The sequence below is a fragment of the Oncorhynchus tshawytscha genome, linkage group LG33 (genome assembly GCF_018296145.1).
Source record: "Oncorhynchus tshawytscha isolate Ot180627B linkage group LG33, Otsh_v2.0, whole genome shotgun sequence".
Taxonomy (NCBI): domain Eukaryota; kingdom Metazoa; phylum Chordata; class Actinopteri; order Salmoniformes; family Salmonidae; genus Oncorhynchus; species Oncorhynchus tshawytscha.
The window spans coordinates 17,969,551-17,987,635 of NC_056461.1; the positions used below are offsets into that span (position 1 = coordinate 17,969,551).

Genomic DNA, 18,085 nt, shown 5'->3' on the forward strand with positions numbered 1-18,085 from the left:
GCATAGGTGGTGTGTGTGTCCCACCCACCCTTTTCCCTCTTCCCCCTCTCCTCCTCTCCTTCTGTATTGTAACAGCTCCTGCATGGAAGTATGCTCTCTTGAGTTCAAGGGAGGCTTGCTTGCACACACATGCCTCATCTGTGATTCCCCTCCACTTGGCTTGAAGACAATAGGATCCATCCGTCCCAGTCTTCCCCTCTGCGAAGCATGCATGTGTTTGTGTGCATTCTCATCCTTCCTCCCCATTAACCGTTCATGGAGCTCTACATGCATGTATGTCACTATGACTGAGTCTCAAATGGCAAATGTTTTCTGGGAATAAGGTGTCATTTGGGATGCAGATTATCTGTCTGCTCTGCTACCCGCCTAAAAATGAAGAGGCTAGGGGGAGGAGTGTGTCCCCAGAAAACAGATATGGCTTCATTCATTCATTCTTTCATAGCAGCACTAAAACATACTGCTCCAGGGCCTTGGAAGCATGTTGACATGTGAACTGTTTCTATCATTTACTTAATGCCGAACAATACTAACTCTTCATCCACACCACTCATGGCTTCTAGTAAATCGCTACTACGTCACTTTCCTGTCAGTCTTTGAGTGAAACTCACTGACACGTTCTGAGGAGTCCTAATGCACATCCAGTTGATTTGTTATGCATGTCCTTCCCAATGTCCATCTCAGACCTTGACCCATAGTCTGACTTTCACATTACCATTTGCATGGAGTGTTGCTCTGAACATTCTCTCTCCTCTCTGGGATGTCTTGTGTTGTGTTGTTGTGCTCCTGGGAAAGCTCTTCTGTCTGCTGGACTGAAACTAATCCAAGCCACTGGCTGTCAAAAGTCAACATCACTCTCACTGTATGTACGGTGTCCCTATTAGGACACTCTCAGTCTCTGCAGGACTTGTCAGTCTCAATTCCATCAGTTAACATGGAACTACTCTACAGGCAGCACACAGAACCTGCCCAAAGAGCAATTCATTGTAACAGGTGCTAAAATTGGTGTTCTAATGGGCCCCTCACCATGGTTTCTATTCTCCTTAGCGATTGGTCAAAATGAACATGCCCATCGCCGATGACAATACGGTGCACTTCACGTCCACGCTGATGGCTCTCATCCGCACTGCTCTGGAGATCAAACTGGCATCTGGTCAGTGACCTCTGACCTAATCCCCTTACACACATACACACTCCAACCACAATAATAGGATAGGAAAAAGGGAAATTAAAATCAATGTAAAACATTGATAGAATAAAAAGTTGTTAGAAATATTATTTAAAAAATGTGGTATATTTTTATGTAAAGAAATAAAGAATAATATGTAATCATTCAAAAGATAGGGTGGCGGCCTAAAAACCTGTCCTGCTAGGTCTGATGGGTAGGGGTGAGACCAATGAACTAGAATGAATAGAAAGGAGTCCCCATTCAAGTCATAATGAATTGCATCTGTGTTTACCAGTCAAATTGCCATGGTAAGTGTGGATGGACTTGATGTGACATATGAGTGTGTCTCTCCTCAGGGGTGCTGGCTCAGCGCCTGTGTGATGCTGATCTGAGGAAGGAGATCTCCAGAGTCTGGCCTAACCTGCCTCAGAAGACTGTTGACCTGCTGGTCACACCATATAAAAGTAGGCGACACTGGTGTGTGTGTGTGTGTGTGTGTGTGTGTGTGTGTGTGTGTGTGTGTGTGTGTGTGTGTGTGTGTGTGTGTGTGTGTGTGTGTGTGTGTGTGTGTGTGTGTGTGTGTGTGTGTGTTTTAACTATACTTGTGAAAAGCAGAGGTCCCCACAAGAATAGTAAATGACCAACTCTAGTGGTTAGAGCATTGGACTAGTAACCGAAAGGTTGCAAGATCCAATCTGTCGTTCTGCCCCTAAAAAAGGCAGTTAACCCACTGTTCCTAGGCTGTCATTGAAAATAAGAATTTGTTCTTAACTGATTTGCCTAGTTAAATAAAGGTAAACAAATATATAAAAAAATAAATATGGACGTGTTGCGGGTCCCCATGAGGAAAAATATTATTTCTAGGGGAGTTATATTTAGGTTTAGGGTTAAGGTTAAAGTTAGGGTCAGGTTTAGGGGTTAGGGAAAGTAGGATTTTGAATGGGAATCAATTGTGTGTCCCCACAAGGTTAGTAAAGCAATAGTGTGTGTGTGTGTGTGTGTGTGTGTGTGTGTGTGTGTGTGTGTGTGTGTGTGTGTGTGTGTGTGTGTGTGTGTGTGTGTGTGTGTGTGTGTGTGTGTGTGTGTCTTGGTGTCTATGTTTGTGTTTGAGAGCATGAAGGAGAAACTGAAATAGAGAGCCATAGAGAGACAGAAGAGAAAGAGCTGAGACACAAAAAAGATTGCAATAATCTTCAGAGCACTGAGCTTCACTAAAGCCCAGTCATCCCTTGAGTGAGTGTGTAGTCTCAACTGTTTTCTCATTCTGCTCTTTCTACTGCTCTTCAGTTTACTCTGTGTATGAGGTAGCTATATTTACACACACACACAGAACATGACTACACTATAATCTTCTTCTTTCTGTCTGCTCTTCCAATGCCATCTGGTGGTTGTGGAGAGAAGACGACTCGTGCTTCAGCTTTTCTCCACTGACTTTCTCTCTTCATTTTTCCTTCCTTCTTCACTCCTTTCAGTTGATGAGTTCAATGAGCTCATATGCCCCTTTGCGGTTGTAAACCGAGAGCTGACAGTGGGGAAGGTCTATGCTGCCCTCATGATCTTTGACTACTACAAGCAGAACCGGGCCAAGAGGCTGGAACAGCAACTGGGACTGGACTTCACAGGGACAATTAAGGTAGTATATGGCCACAACATAGAGTTGGAAAGAGGACTCAACTTTACCATAATTGCTTCTGAGACAGCATGGGCTGCGCCATTGAGGGCTATCTCCATCCACAAATGAAGAACGCGTTATAGGCTCCACATCCATTGAATTTGTCACTACCTCTACTTGATTCTAGTGAGAAAAGCCGATGGGAGGTCCAGATGACTAGAAATCTCTCTGTCTCCTGCAGAATAAAAAGGGTGCAGCCTTCTTCCGCCCCATGATGCCCATGACCCATATGCAGGAGGAGACACCAATCACCACTGCCAAGCCCCCGCCCCCCTCACAACCTGAACCAGAGCCTCAGCCAGAGCCCCCGCCCGTCACCACCTCTCTAACCAATGGTGACACAGTGTGAGTGCCCGCCCATATGTTTTTCTTAGCAGATATACAGTCTTTGTATAGATACACTAGTCAATAGAAATGTATAGGTAGACGTAGTAGTGATCAATGTGAAGTGCTTATCAGAGTCTTTGGCTTTCATACCTTTCGAAATCTCAGCGTGGCTCAACCAATTTCTCCAACTGTCACCACATTTAAATGAACGTGTTGGTTGGGAGTTTTGGGGAGGTGGACGCTCAGGCTGTGCGACCTCCACAGCTGGTGGTCGCAGAGCCGGATAGATATCTCACAATGTTTGTGTGTGTTTTGCGTGTGTGACCTCAGACCAAGCCCTAGAAGTGCCATAAAAGAGTCCATATCAGGAGATCAGCTGTCTCAGGAGGGCCAGCGGTCCAGCACTAGCAGTCGGACTGTACAGCGGGGCCAGTCAGAGGACGTGCCCTACTCCATCAAACCTCAGGTACTTAGTACATATATAATACCAAAGATAGGAATTATTCAAGAAACCATCGTACCATAGTTCACTGTTAAACCTCTGGTACCCACAACTAGTGGTTGCAAATTCTGGTAACTTTTCTGAAATTCCAAGGTTTTCCAGAAGTCTTGGTTGGGAAAATTCCTGGTATCAGGAGGGAATAAGCAGGAAATCCTAAAATCTTCCGACCGGGATTTCTGGAGAAGCTGGGAACTTTGGGAAATGTGCTGTTTTGCAACCCAACATGCAATTTACCAAAGATGTGAATTATGCAAGCAGCTACCGCGCCATCATTCACTCAGCTCAACTATATGCATACGGTGTGTTGTTTCAGGAACCAGTGGAGATGAGGCAGGTGAAGAACGGTGCTGATTTAGAGGGCTACTTTGGTCTGGAGGGCCATGGCAGAGCAGCCTCCATGCCTAGACTGGACTCCCAGTACTATGTAAGTCCTCCTTCACTCACTTCCTTACTGTACCCCTGTACTCTCTCACATAGGACCTCACCAGAACCCCGCCAGGGCTGCCAACGTGGTGCCTGCTCGAATCAAACAGCATTAACTCTACAATTATGGCGACGTCAACATTAGGACAATGCTAGTAAACATCATATGAGTTTTGATATCTATGGTACGACACAGTTTTTACTAGTAAACTTGACCGTATTCAATAATACTTTCTCATGTAGTTGGTAGTAGTTCGTGATGATATTATTGAGACACAGAGAGGAAGGGAGTGGGGAAAGTAGTTGAAGTGAAAGAGAACATATAGAGAAAGACCGAGTGGAAGAAAGACTGAATATAAAGGCAGGTAGCTAGAAATGGTTTGAGTTAGCCACAGGCTAACTCAAGCAAAGACGCTGTCTGTCAGTGCACATCAAGTCATCCTGCTGACCTTGTGTGCATCCCAAATGTCACCCTTTTCCATATACAGTGTACCACTTTTGACAAGGGCCCATAGGACTTTTGGTATGTAGATCTTATGTGACATCTCGTCATTTTTCCCTCAACAAATCTGAATGTACAGTCATGTCCCCAGCAGTACAGTGACTACACTGTACCTTTTACACTACCGTCATTTAGCAGACATCTTATTCAGAGCTACTTACAGTAGTGAGCGCATCCATTTTGGTATTGGTCCCACGTGGGAGTCAAACCCACAACCTGATGTTGCAAGTGCCATAATCAACCAACTGAGCCACATGGGAGAATATTGTCTTCTTAACTGTCTGTCTTAACGCAGAGTATTTTTTGAATACTACACAATATAAAATATTCATGTTTTAAACAACTGTTGATAATGGCCACATTGTGTAATATACTTTACTGATGTACCGTATATACTTAATAATGTAATATGCAAATCTCTCTCCCCCAAAAAAGTTCAGGTGGAGAAGTGTGTGGGAAACTGCTTAAACCTTATTACGAATATGCTCCATCTTCACTATGCTTTCCTGTTTATAAATATTGAAAACCATTTCCACATATTTCTTGTTATTCTTTTGACCCATTTGTCTGTTTTCACGTTTGACACTAGACTTTTTGTCGACCTCCATTATGGTTATAGTCAATGCTTTAAAGTTTTTTTGTCTGACATTTATTTTGTACCTGTCTTTCATTTTTGCCATGTTTTCTTCCCTGCTCTTGTGGTGAATGGAGTCCAGGTTTCTTTCCTCTTGAAGGCCTTTTCCGGACCCTCTTTTCCAGCTGTGTGATTGGTTTACGTGTCTAACCATATGAATCCTGTCTGTCTCGCTTTGCTCTCTGTCGGTCTTTCCTTCTCTCCATCCACTCCCATCCTCTCTTCCCTTTCTCCTCCCTCCTCTCTCCTCTTTCTCTCCTCCTCTTGATGCCCATGGCTAATGTTGTACCCACCTCCTTCCTGTGTGTGCTGTCTGATAGCGGAACCACCCTCGCCACCTACCTGGGACCTACCTGGCAGTATGTACACCTGTTCCGCCTCTCTCTCTCTCTCTCTCTTCTCTCTCTCTCTCTCTCTCAGTGCATGCTGGGAGTGTTTTGTAGTTGAGAGGCGTTGTGGAGGGTTCTATCCTTCCTTATATTCTATATTCTTTCCTTGGTCTTTTCCTTCAATGTTAATTTTCTATGGTGGAGTTAACCCACTGTTAGTTTAGCGGTACACACTGTTATTTTTTCCAAAGTTAGGGAGGAAGAGGACAGAGTTTTAGTTTCCTGGGGTTTTGAGCGCTGTGGTGTGCTTGATGACTTCGCAGCCTAGCGCAGAGGAGACGCTGTCGTTACGACATGGATTCAGGTCAAATCAAATCAAATGTTATAGGTCACATACACATGGTTAACAGATGTTAATGCAAGTGTAGTGAAATGCTTGTGCTTCTAGTTCCGACCGTGCAGTAACATCTAACAAGTATTCTAACAATTTCACAACAACTACCTTACAAGTGTAAAGGAATGAATAAGAATACAGTGCCTTGCGAAAGTATTCGGCCCCCTTGAACTTTGCGACCTTTTGCCACATTTCAGGCTTCAAACATAAAGATATAAAACTGTATTTTTTGTGAAGAATCAACAACAAGTGGGACACAATCATGAAGTGGAACGACATTTATTGGATATTTCAAACCTTTTTAACAAATCAAAAACTGAAAAATTGGGCGTGCAAAATTATTCAGCCCCCTTAAGTTAATACTTTGTAGCGCCACCTTTTGCTGCGATTACAGCTGTAAGTCGCTTGGGGTATGTCTCTATCAGTTTTGCACATCGAGAGACTGAAATTTTTCCCATTCCTCCTTGCAAAACAGCTCGAGCTCAGTGAGGTTGGATGGAGAGCATTTGTGAACAGCAGTTTTCAGTTCTTTCCACAGATTCTCGATTGGATTCAGGTCTGGACTTTGACTTGGCCATTCTGACACCTGGATATGTTTATTTTTGAACCATTCCATTGTAGATTTTGCTTTATGTTTTGGATCATTGTCTTGTTGGAAGACAAATCTCCGTCCCAGTCTCAGGTCTTTTGCAGACTCCATCAGGTTTTCTTCCAGAATGGTCCTGTATTTGGCTCCATCCATCTTCCCATCAATTATAACCATCTTTCCTGTCCCTGCTGAAGAAAAGCAGGCCCAAACCATGATGCTGCCACCACCATGTTTGACAGTGGGGATGGTGTGTTCAGTTTAAACTTCTTCACAACAGTATCTCGGACCTGCCTGGTGTGTTCCTTGTTCTTCATGATGCTCTCTGCGCTTTTAACGGACCTCTGAGACTATCACAGTGCAGGTGCATTTATACGGAGACTTGATTACACACAGGTGGATTGTATTTATCATCATTAGTCATTTAGGTCAACATTGGATCATTCAGAGATCCTCACTGAACTTCTGGAGAGAGTTTGCTGCACTGAAAGTAAAGGGGCTGAATAATTTTGCACGCCCAATTTTTCAGTTTTTGATTTGTTAAGAAAGTTTGAAATATCCAATAAATGTCGTTCCACTTCATGATTGTGTCCCACTTGTTGTTGATTCTTCACAAAAAATACAGTTTTATATCTTTATGTTTGAAGCCTGAAATGTGGCAAAAGGTCGCAAAGTTCAAGGGGGCCGAATACTTTCGCAAGGCACTGTATATACATGTAAATATATTGATGAGCGATGGCCGAACGGCATAGGCAAGATGCAGTAGATGGTATAGTGTACAGTATATACATATGAGATGAGGGATAGGGAATGATTGAATATGTCCATAAACACACCAGCCAGCTGGTCTGCGCATGCTCTGAGGACGCGGCTAGAGATGTCATCTGGGCCGGCAGCCTTGCGAGGGTTAACATAAATGTTTTACTCACGTTGGCTGCGGTGAAGGAGAGCCTGCAGGTTTTGGTAGTGGGCCTTGTCAGTGGCACTGTATTGTCCTCAAAGTGAGCTAAGAAGTTGTTTAGTTTGTCTGGGAGCAAGACGTCGGTGTCCGCGACGGGGCTGGTTTTCTTTTTGTAATCCGTGATTGACTGTAGACCCTGCCACATACGTCCGTGTCTGAGCCGTTGAATTGTGACTCTACATTGTCTCTATACTGACGCTTAGCTTGTTTGTTTGCCTTGCGGAGGGAATAGCTACACTGTATTCGGTCATGTTTCCGGTCACCTTGCCATGATTAAAAGCAGTGGTTTGCGCTTTCAGTTTTGCGCGAATGCTGCCATCAATCCACGGTTTCTGGTTTGGGAAGGTTTTAATAGTCACCGTTGTCATGTCTTTGGCTATGCCGGATTAAGTGATATGACATGCTATTCTATAAATTCCTTTCTCTGTAATTAATATTACCTGATTGAGCTAATCATGTAAATGTAATTAACTAGAGAGTCGGGCACCACGAAAGAAAATGTACAGAGCAGTTATCTTCCAAATAAACTCTTGAAGACCTAGTAATATTTTACATCAATAGCAGTCAATATTAATCGTCACCTTATTTCAGTCACATCTGAAAGTTGTAAATTCTTGGTTATCTTCACGAACCCTGGATAATAAGTTGAATCAGCAATTCAAAATTGGGTTTAATTATTTATTTACTAAATACCTAACTAATCACACAGAATTACGTATTCACAGAATGAATCATAACTTGATTACAAATGATGTCATAAAGGAAAACGTCCTTAGCGGACGGAACAGATATGACAGCTGGTTACACAAAGAAAAGGGGGTTGGGTTTGAGTGAAAGAGCGGGAAGACTGAAGAACAAAGGGAGAAGCTCTGTCTCTATTGGGCCGTAGGCAGCTACTCTATCGTAAATACAGAATCTTATGCATTCTAAATTACCATCCATTTGGTAAATATATATTTACTCTGAGCTGCGCTTCAATAGGTTAGTGGTAGATGGAAGGCCATGTTGCTCAACAGAGTCCTTTGAAGAGTGTCTCTGGTGGTGAACGGGATACATTGTAGTGTCGTCATTGTGTGGTAGACAGGCTACTCTGTCTGTCCTCTCCTAGCCCACATTTACAGCGGCCGCTGCTAACCCAACGGCTAGGAGGTATCACTTCTGTAGCGAATAAGAGTTCAAAGTTCATACCATTCGCAACCAAAGCTCATGCTGAGATGGGCTTCGTTCTGTAGTTAATCCTTCTGACATTGGACCGTTATCCTAATGTACCCGGAACAGGAGGTTACATTTTCGCCAAGGGCTTATATAATGGAGGGAGAGAAGGGTGTGTTTCATAGTTTATAACACATGTCTCTTCACAGGGGCGGGCCACTGATTGAGCAGAGCACTTAACCTTATGAAAACCCAAATCTCTCATTTGGAAGCTAAAATTACATTTAATCTTTCACAAATCATTTTATATTTAAACATTTGAATTGCACAACAATTCCATGTGAATCTGATAACTATAATGTGTAGACTTTCCGAGATAAAGTTTAGGTCGTCCTGTCATCAATCATAATGTCTCAGATGACAACCGAACTGACATCATATTCATTAAGTACCAGTGAGGCATGGGGAGGGACTCTACGCGTGGTTTGCCAGCACAGATAGTCTACGGTGCTTTGAGTGTGGGGATTTGGGGAATAAGAGCTTTGCGTGCCCACATAAAGGCTGTAGACAAGGTGAGGCTGCAAGCACCAATGGGGGAAATTGAGGTCAATGTGCAGGGGGCCATGAGACACAGGCAGCATCCTATTGGAAGTTTAATGTAAAGCTCTTACAAGATGCTACTTTTTGTTCAGGTTTCCAGACTTTTTGGGAAAGGTGGGGGCAGCGAAGAGAGGAGTATAAGTCTCTGAGTCAATGGTAGGATGTGGGAACAGTCTAAATTCTGCTTTTCTGTCAACGGTATACAGCTCTTTCATCCTCAGAGGCTAGGAGAGTATTGGGGCAACTCTAGCGAAGTATCAGTGAAGTGGAGGTTGAGCTCATGGGGCAAGGCAATGTAGGCCTCCAGGCTAATTTAGCTGAATTACGTAGAGACCTGGGCAGTTTTTTCCAGGTTAAAGCAAAGGGAGCATTTGTAAGAGCTAGGTTCTCCATGCTCAAGGAGATGCTCTGAGCTCCTTCTTCTTTTTTTCGGAAAGACAGAGCCATGAAGCCAAGGGTATGCATTGTTTGCGGCTGTCAGATGGGTGGGTGACCTCTGTGGTGGGGGAGATTGCGGAATGTGGAGTTTTATACTGACTGGTATGGGGCAGAACTGTGTGATCCTATGTGTGCTCAAGTTTTGTTTGCAGAACTCCCTAAGCTCTCTCTGGCACAGAGGGATGAAATTGACATTCCCCTGTTGTCCCATGAACTGGCAGAGGCCGTAACCCAGATGTCCCCCAGCCGTACACCAGGGGTCGATGGACTCCCAGTGGAGTTTAATAAAAAATTTGGGGAAATAATTGGACCGGACTTCTTTTGCGTGTTGTGTGAATGCGTCAGGGTATAGGCACAGCTAGAACTGCGATGCAGTGCCTTAGACCACTGCGCCACTCGGGAGGCCCTGGTGGATTTTTTTCTGGTTGGGCCATCACTGGCTGAGGGCGGCAGTGTTGTACATCTCCATCCACGAAGGAGGACAGAGCCTGGTGGAACTGGAGAGAAGGGTGGCTGCAATTCTGATTAAAGGTGGTGCAAAGACTGCTGTACCATAGTGATGTTGGCTGTGGGAGGAGCCTATCTTCCACAATCCAGCCATCCTTTTGAGATCGGTTCAATCGGTCACCCTGCAGAAGTGACTGATTCCAGCTGGTTTACTCCTGCTGGGTGAGGAAGGGTGGAAAACCCCGGAAGTCCTGGCACAACAAACAGGACTAACATCTCTTAGGCTGCTGGAGAGATTCCTGGGGGAGGTCCAGGAGGCACTGTCTGAGCCGGTAAGGGGGGTGTTTGAGTGGCCAAAGGGGGGGGGCACTAATGTTTCTGCCACTGCAGGTGACAGCAGAGACTGGGGACTGGCAAGGGGGTATGGAGGACTTGTTGGACTTTAAATCTCTGAGCCTGGGGGAGTTTGAGAGGGTGGGAGGTAAAGCCCTCTACAACCTCTGCATTAAGGTGAGGAAAATTAGGAGCCTAGCAGGAGTGAAGGCACATCAGTGGCAGGGGGTATGTGAGGCTCAGGGAAAGTTGGCTCTTTGGCTAACAAGGAGGAACAGGGTCAGAGGTGGGGGGATAACAGACCCTTTACTATTATTTAATGGGATGGTCTCTGCGCGGCTTAATTTAAAATTATATAAAGTGTGGAGATGTTTCAGGAGATGGTGTGTCGGGGAGGCCATCTGTATAGCTGGGGAAGATGGGTTGGATATACGGTTGTAGAAGTGGTGAGGTTTTGGTTATTGTGATGTGTGATATTGTTTTGAATCGTGGGGTAGAGGACAAGGTGAGTATGCAGCACACAGGATATTTGTTTTTTAAAGGGGGTGGGGGGGTGGTGGTGGTGGTTGTGAGGTTTTAATGAAATGAGGATGTATCATTAAAGAAAGACAAAAAGTCAAAAGTCTCTCTCTCTCTCTCTCTCTCTCTCTCTCTCTCTCTCTCTCTCTCTCTCTCTGTCATATCTCTTTCCTTTTCTCTCTCTCTGTTATACCTCTTTCCTTTTCTCTCTCATCCCTCTCTTTCCATCTCTATGTTGGCCTATATGTGCTCCCTCCATTCCAGTGGGGAGTTCACATACTCTCACCATCAGTTTGACACTCTTTAGACATTAGCTAAAGCCCATATTGGTGTGAGTGGTCAAGATCCATGTCACCTACAGTAGAATTATTGTTGAGTGTTTTAGTACTTCACCTCACATAAATCCATGGGACACCAAACACTCTTTTTTTGCTTTCTTGCCATGAAGTGACGTGATATGACCATTGTGACCTTTGTATGTTTGTGTGTCGTTTCAGTGGGTGGTTTGTTAATGTTTTAATGTAGGCACTGAGAGCACTGCTATTTTCCTACGTTGACATAACTGTACTGTTCTCTCTTTATTTCCATGTGTTGTTGTCGTGGTTGTTGTGGTTTTTGTTGTACAAACCACTGACTGTAGCTACTGGCCGGGACTGATAGGAACTCTTAGAACAAGCTCAACGGAGCGTATACCTCAAGAATCAATTTGGTTATGATCTACAATATCACTTCATTGATTTACCTTTTCAACAATGAATTAAAAACTAAACTTGAAAAGGATGGTTTATATGGGGAATACACGTATGCCGTTTCCAGGAGACTGCTCTTGGCATTATGGGACAACTGTGGCAGGGTGTCATCCAGGCTGTTACCACAAGAGGGAGGAATAACATAGCTAGTGTTCCAGCCTGTCATTTCACTTACTTTATTTACCTCCAGTCTTAAACTTCTCAATGTTCTATTTTGCCATGTTAATTTCACTGCGGCATCAGGCTTTTTCCAAACACAGACAACTCAGCACCTGTCAAGGTGGGAAATATTTCAAGGGAAACGTCAACACCCTGCTTATTCTTAGTTCACTAGCAGTGTCTCCTGCTGGTTTATGACAAGTTTTAACAACTCGGGCCAAACATTCCGTACATCCAACCCCAAATCGAACATTAGCTCTTACCCCCTATGCACCTGTGTGTATATAAAAAAAGATAGATTTAGACTGCATGGTAATGGTATGGTGCCAGTATGTTGCCACTTAGCATGCCAGAGGCTAGCTCTTGTCCAGATCATTGCATGCAGCATGCTGACACTGAGCCTTCCTACAATGTCAGCAAGCCGCACATAAAAGCTGGCCAGAGGCAAGGTAGAGTCATTACCATATCATTACCATATTGATTATACCATAGGGATGTGGGCAAATGGGTTGATTTGGGATTGGGCGGTGGTATGCCAATCATTAGTGATGTATTCAAGATTAACTGTAGTGAGTATTGAAATCGCTCAGTGTTTCAGTCAGAAATGTCTCCTCAACATTTGTGTCTGAAGAGGTTGAACGTCAGTCTCAAGCCCAGAGATTGGTGTCCACTTGTCTGTTGTACCTCCTCGTCTGTACTGTGTCTACTGTCTAGTGAACAGTTTGGTGCTTGATGCTCCAGTCCAGTGGTTGTGCTGTATTTTAGAATACTCTAATGCTACACTTCTATGGTAGCTAGCCCTCCATCTTGTATTCCTCCACTCACCGTTTTTCGTCTTTGCTCGCTCCTCCCAGCCTATCCCAGACATCAGTCCTATCAGGCGGTCGGCATCCACGTTGGCTTCCCAGCGCCCCCAGGAGGTGAGTCCGAGGGACCACACCCTGGAGAGGCCTAGCCAAGCCCAGGCCCAGTCATCCTCAGCCCCAGGCCAGGCCCAAGACAGGCCCTACCACCATCACCACCACCACCGCTGTCACAGACGCAGGGACAAGGACAGGGACAAGAAGCAGAAGTCACTCGACAGGGCATCCAGCGTGCAGCCTTCTAGTATAGCAGGTGAGAGGGGGTACACACCATACATGCATGTTCAGACACACACGTTAACAATGCACAAGCCCCGCCCACCTCAGAATTCCCTCTCTCCAGCCATCTGTTATGGCCACTCAAACACATGCTGGTCCCCTTCAAAATGTCAACAATGGCACATGTTGTTTCTTTGTATAGTTTTAAAAAGTTAAGAGTTCATTCATTTGAAATGTCCACAAAGTAATTCACCTGCAAAGGAAGCCACTCCCAAAAAGGAACTGCCAAATCTCATAAACTACCTAAAGTTGACTATGCAAAAGGGTCATTTATATTCAAGTGTATATGCAAATTATACATAATCAAATGTTATTATTCTATCAATATGATAACAAAACACCTAAATAAGCCATATGAGGCTTACAGATGGGTCCTTTCATGACATAAAGTTGAAATGTAAATTCCCACCAAAACTGGTGGATTTCATCTGTTTTTGTCTGTCATTAAATCAGTCAATATTTAATTCATTTTTATTCATTGAGTATCTCACTTCATTATGCAGCTATTACATGTATCACAATTGTATTTTTGACCTTTTATAAATACACTTGGAAGACCGTTGCTTTGCTAGTGTCAATCATAGCTTACACACACACACACACACACACACACACACACACACACACACACACACACACACACACACACACACACACACATATGCATTCACATGTTCACATGCATACTTCCGCTCATGCAGCAACATACACAGACTGAAAGACACCTCACTGTGGAACCCATATAGTATATGATGAACTATGAATTCATACAGAAATAGAGTAAGGAAACCTTTCATTCTCAGAGGCAGAGAGACCAAGAGACTTGGCTCTTGTTCCAAATCGCTTGGACGCTTTTGCATAGTAGCAGAAATTCCGTATCGGATTAAGGGCCTGTGATCGGGTTATGAAGGAAAGAGGTTTCTGTTGTGTTTAATAGAAAGCTTGAGCCAGGGATTTTGCGTGTCAAGCTTTCCATCTGACTAACAAAGAGACTTATGAGTTCCCCTAGGAAAATTTGCTTTGTGGGGATTTGATTTTTTAAAGTTTGTATACGTCGTTACCCTTTGTACTATAACCTCAAAAGCGGTAGTTATATAATCGGCTAAGCTGCTCCAATAGTAGCTCCCCTTATGGGTGACGGGGCAGCCACTACGCACTGTACAACGATGTGAAATTAGCCAGTCTCATGTGCAAGCTAAGACACCTTTTTTCTTCTAGTCGAGATTATCTCAGGCAGCCTGAGCCCCACAGAACAGGGGCTTCAGCAGCCAAGAGTTTTGTTGGTTTAGTTCATTTTCTCCCATAGGTTAAATGTCGTCAGTACACACATGCACACACACCCATACTGACCTACTGTACCTCATACACACCCACACAGATACTGTACCATTCCACATGGCTCAGAATCCATGATGACACCCCTATGTCCCTGTTTGCTCTGTATGAGTTCATGTCTGACACACATGAGCTTTGTCCCAAATGGTACATTATTCACCATAGGGCTCTGGACCCTGGTCACACAGTGTCCTACATAGGCAATAGGGTGCTAATTGGGACCTAGCCATGACCTCCATAAAGCAGAAACATGATCCTTGGAACTGTTGTGCTGACTGAGCGTACTAGTGATGCTGGTCAGTGTGTGTCCACTTGAGTTCAATGGCGGGAACCCGGTTATTGAGATTTACCGGGATTTACCGCCTAAAATCACTCCCTTTTCCGAGGATAAGTAACTGCTAGAAATCGGTAAATGATAATAAAATATTTCTATGAACAGCATGGGGTGAAATGGAACTGTTAAATGATATGCGCTGTCTAAATCGGGTTTCTCTACGGCCTCTGCATGTATGAATCATCAACGCTCAGGGTGGGGACAGACTGCCCATCTCAATATGGAGCGCAGGTCACAATGCATGTAGACCTACCATCTCATTATGGTAACTTGTTTTATTGTGATTGGTAGGCCTATATTTTCTGCAACATAGTCTATGCTACAGTAATATAAAGACCGAATGCCCGTCTAATTTACCCATCTCCATCTGGCTTTCGGGGCTCGCCTTATTATAATATTTTATTTTGTATTTTTTATGCTGATACAGATAACAGACGGAACTGGTAGAGGGAAGAACACACACGGATTCCCTACCAAATCTAATTAAACCCACCCCAACCCCTCCATGTTCTAACAGAGCCCCACCCCGAAACCAGACTTAAAGCAGACATGATAGACCATTTTTTTTATATTAAAGATATATATATTTTATATTGCAGCTGCAGAGTTTTAAAGCAGTGCACCCTGTGAGCACTCTCTGAGTCTTTCTCTCAATCAACTCCATTCAAATTGCATCCAAAAGAGATAATCCTGTTCTAGTTTGATATACAGTGCATTCGGAACCCTTCCTTTTTCCTACATTTTGTTACATTACAGCCTTATTCTAAAATGGATTAAATAAATAATATCCTCAACAATACCCCATAATGACAAAGTATTAACAGATTTTTAGAAATTCTTGCAAATGTATAAAAATACAATTTGAGACTCGAAATTGAGCTCAGGTGCATCCTGTTTCCATTGATCATCCTTGAGATGTTTCTACAACTCGATTGGAGTACACCTGTGGCAAATTCAATTGATTGGACACTATTTGGATAGGCACCCACTTGTCTATATAAGGTCCCACAGCTGACAGTGCATGTCAGAGCAAAAACCAACCAATGAGGTCCAAGGAATGGTCTGTAGAGATCCGAGACAGGATTGTGTCGAGGCACAGACCTGGGGAAGGGTACCAAAACATTTCTATGTCCCCAAGAACACAGTGGCCTCCATCATTCTTAAATGGAAGAAGTTTGGAACCACCAAGACTATTCTTAGTGCTGTCCGTCTGGCCAAACTGCGCAATCGGAGGAGAAGGGCCTTGGTCAGCATCATGCTGTGGGGATGTTTTCAGAGGCAGGGACTGGGAGACTAGTCAGGATCGAGGGAAAGATAAATGGTGCAAAGTACAGAGAGATCCTTGATGAAAACTGGTCCAGAGCGCTCAGGACCTCAGACTGAGGTGAAGGTTTACCTTTCAACAGGACATATACCCCTAAGCACACAGCCAAGACAACTCAGGAGAGGCTTCAGGACATGTCTCTGAATGTCCTTGAGTGGCCCAGCCAGAGCCCGGACTTGAACCCAATCGAAAATCTCTGGAGAGACCTGAAAATGCTCCCCATCCAACCTGACAGAGCTTGAGATGATCTGCAGAGAAGAATGTGAGAAACTCCCCAAATACAGAGGTGCCAAGCTTGTAGCGTCATACCCAAGAAGACTCAAGGCTGTAATCGCTGCCAAAGGTGCTTCAACAAAGTACTAAGTAAAAGGTCTGAATACTTATGTAAATGTTATTTTTCATTTTTGAATTTTCAATACATTTGCAGAAATGTCTAAAAATCTGTTTTTGCTCTGACATTAATAGGGTTTGTGTGTAGATTGATGAATACATTTTCGAATAATTTTTCTGAATGCACTGATGTCCTAGACTACCTCTTTCAGGTAATAAATTCAATGCAGTAATCGCTTTATTCTTAGCTAATTAATGATGGGTTATGACTTTTTTTGACTTTTCGAAGAGGGGCGCAAGCATTTTTTTGCTGAATTGTAAATACAGCAGCCAATAGAATTCACAGGAAGTTTGAAGGAAGAGCGAATGCACGGTGGCGGTAGGCTATAGCAGTTATTTATTCAGACCCAAAGCCATTGTTACGGTTTTCTTCCGTCGAAAGAGAGTCGGACCAAAATGCAGCGTGGTTAATACGATACATGTTTAATGACGAAATAAACACGACAATACAAAAACAAGAAACGGAACGCGAAAACTTATACAGCCTATCTGGTGACAATAACACAGAGACAGTGACAATCACCCACGAAACACTCAAAGAATATGGCTGCCTAAATATGGTTCCCAATCAGAGACAATGAGAATCACCTGCCTCTGATTGAGAACCGCCTCAGGCAACCATAGACTTTGCTAGAACACCCCACTAAGCCACAATCCTAAAACCTACGAAAAAACCCAGTACATAAACACAACACAAAATAAACCCATGTCACACCCTGGCCTGACCAAATAAATATAGAAAACACAAAATACTAAGACCAGGGCGTGACAGCCATTCCATCTTCGTGAAGACAAGTGAAGGCCTCCTGCGTCATTAGAATGATGAAATAAAAGGATAATGAAACTTATTTCATTTAACTGTTGAAAGCAAGCAAGGAATGAACCAAAAGAGAAAGAGGTAGGCGAATAACATATTATGTAAGGTGTAAATATACTGTAAATGCATGAGCATACTAATCATACTAATTATTAGGCCCTGTTATACTTCAAAATCAAATTCGCTAGCAAGTACTTGTAACTCTGTCGGCCGCTTGTGCTGCTCCAGAGTCATGCTCTATCCCTGCTTTATCATGGTTTGACCGGTGTGTGTAATTCCTGTCCACATAAAACAGTATAATAAAACACAGAACAGTAATACAGTTCACGCTCAAAAATATAATTTATTTTCCCAAGAGAGCATATAGCGAGCTAGGTCTATGAGCTTTTATGTGTTTCTGTCGTGCATAATGTGCAGTATAATATATTGTATACAGTAGCAGTAGTAGTATATTATATGTACTGGATAATGGCACATTCGTTTGGGCCTGAGCTCAATAAATGTCTTAAATGTAGGGCTCATATAATGTATTTAATGTATGGCTCATCAGGCTCAGGTAGCATCAGGCTTTTATCAAATCTCTAATCAAATCCAGACATAGGCCTTTTAATGTGCTTTATAATGCTTTTGAATGACACGTTGGGTTTTGGCGTAAAATACTGTGTTCCCAGGATAGGAAAGTGAATTATTCTCAGGATGGAACATTTGTAAAATACTGGGAAAATATGAAACCCTAGTGTCCGCTGGTGGTCACACAGAGATCATCTGCAATAGAGATCAGGCCGTATTCAATGGTCTGGTGGAGCGCATTGGTGTCGTGGGCGCAGGATGTTTTTTGTGTTGGCATTGGA

General features: G+C 43.5%; 1 protein-coding gene across 3 annotated transcripts in view; it reads left to right on the forward strand.

The window, feature by feature from the left end:
- LOC112234449 (voltage-dependent N-type calcium channel subunit alpha-1B-like) overlaps positions 1-18,085 on the forward strand; it is a 213,817-nt gene that overhangs the window by 190,725 nt on the left and 5,007 nt on the right. For 2 of the 3 annotated variants that reach the window (XM_042311163.1, XM_042311165.1), the window contains exons 38-45: positions 1,045-1,150; positions 1,522-1,629; positions 2,638-2,798; positions 3,019-3,182; positions 3,495-3,630; positions 3,980-4,090; positions 5,546-5,584; positions 12,747-13,008. In XM_042311163.1, coding sequence (XP_042167097.1) covers positions 1,045-1,150; positions 1,522-1,629; positions 2,638-2,798; positions 3,019-3,182; positions 3,495-3,630; positions 3,980-4,090; positions 5,546-5,584; positions 12,747-13,008 — 1,087 coding nt within the window. The remainder of the gene's footprint in view (positions 1-1,044; positions 1,151-1,521; positions 1,630-2,637; positions 2,799-3,018; positions 3,183-3,494; positions 3,631-3,979; positions 4,091-5,545; positions 5,585-12,746; positions 13,009-18,085) is intronic. The other variant, XM_042311164.1, reaches the window with a different exon arrangement.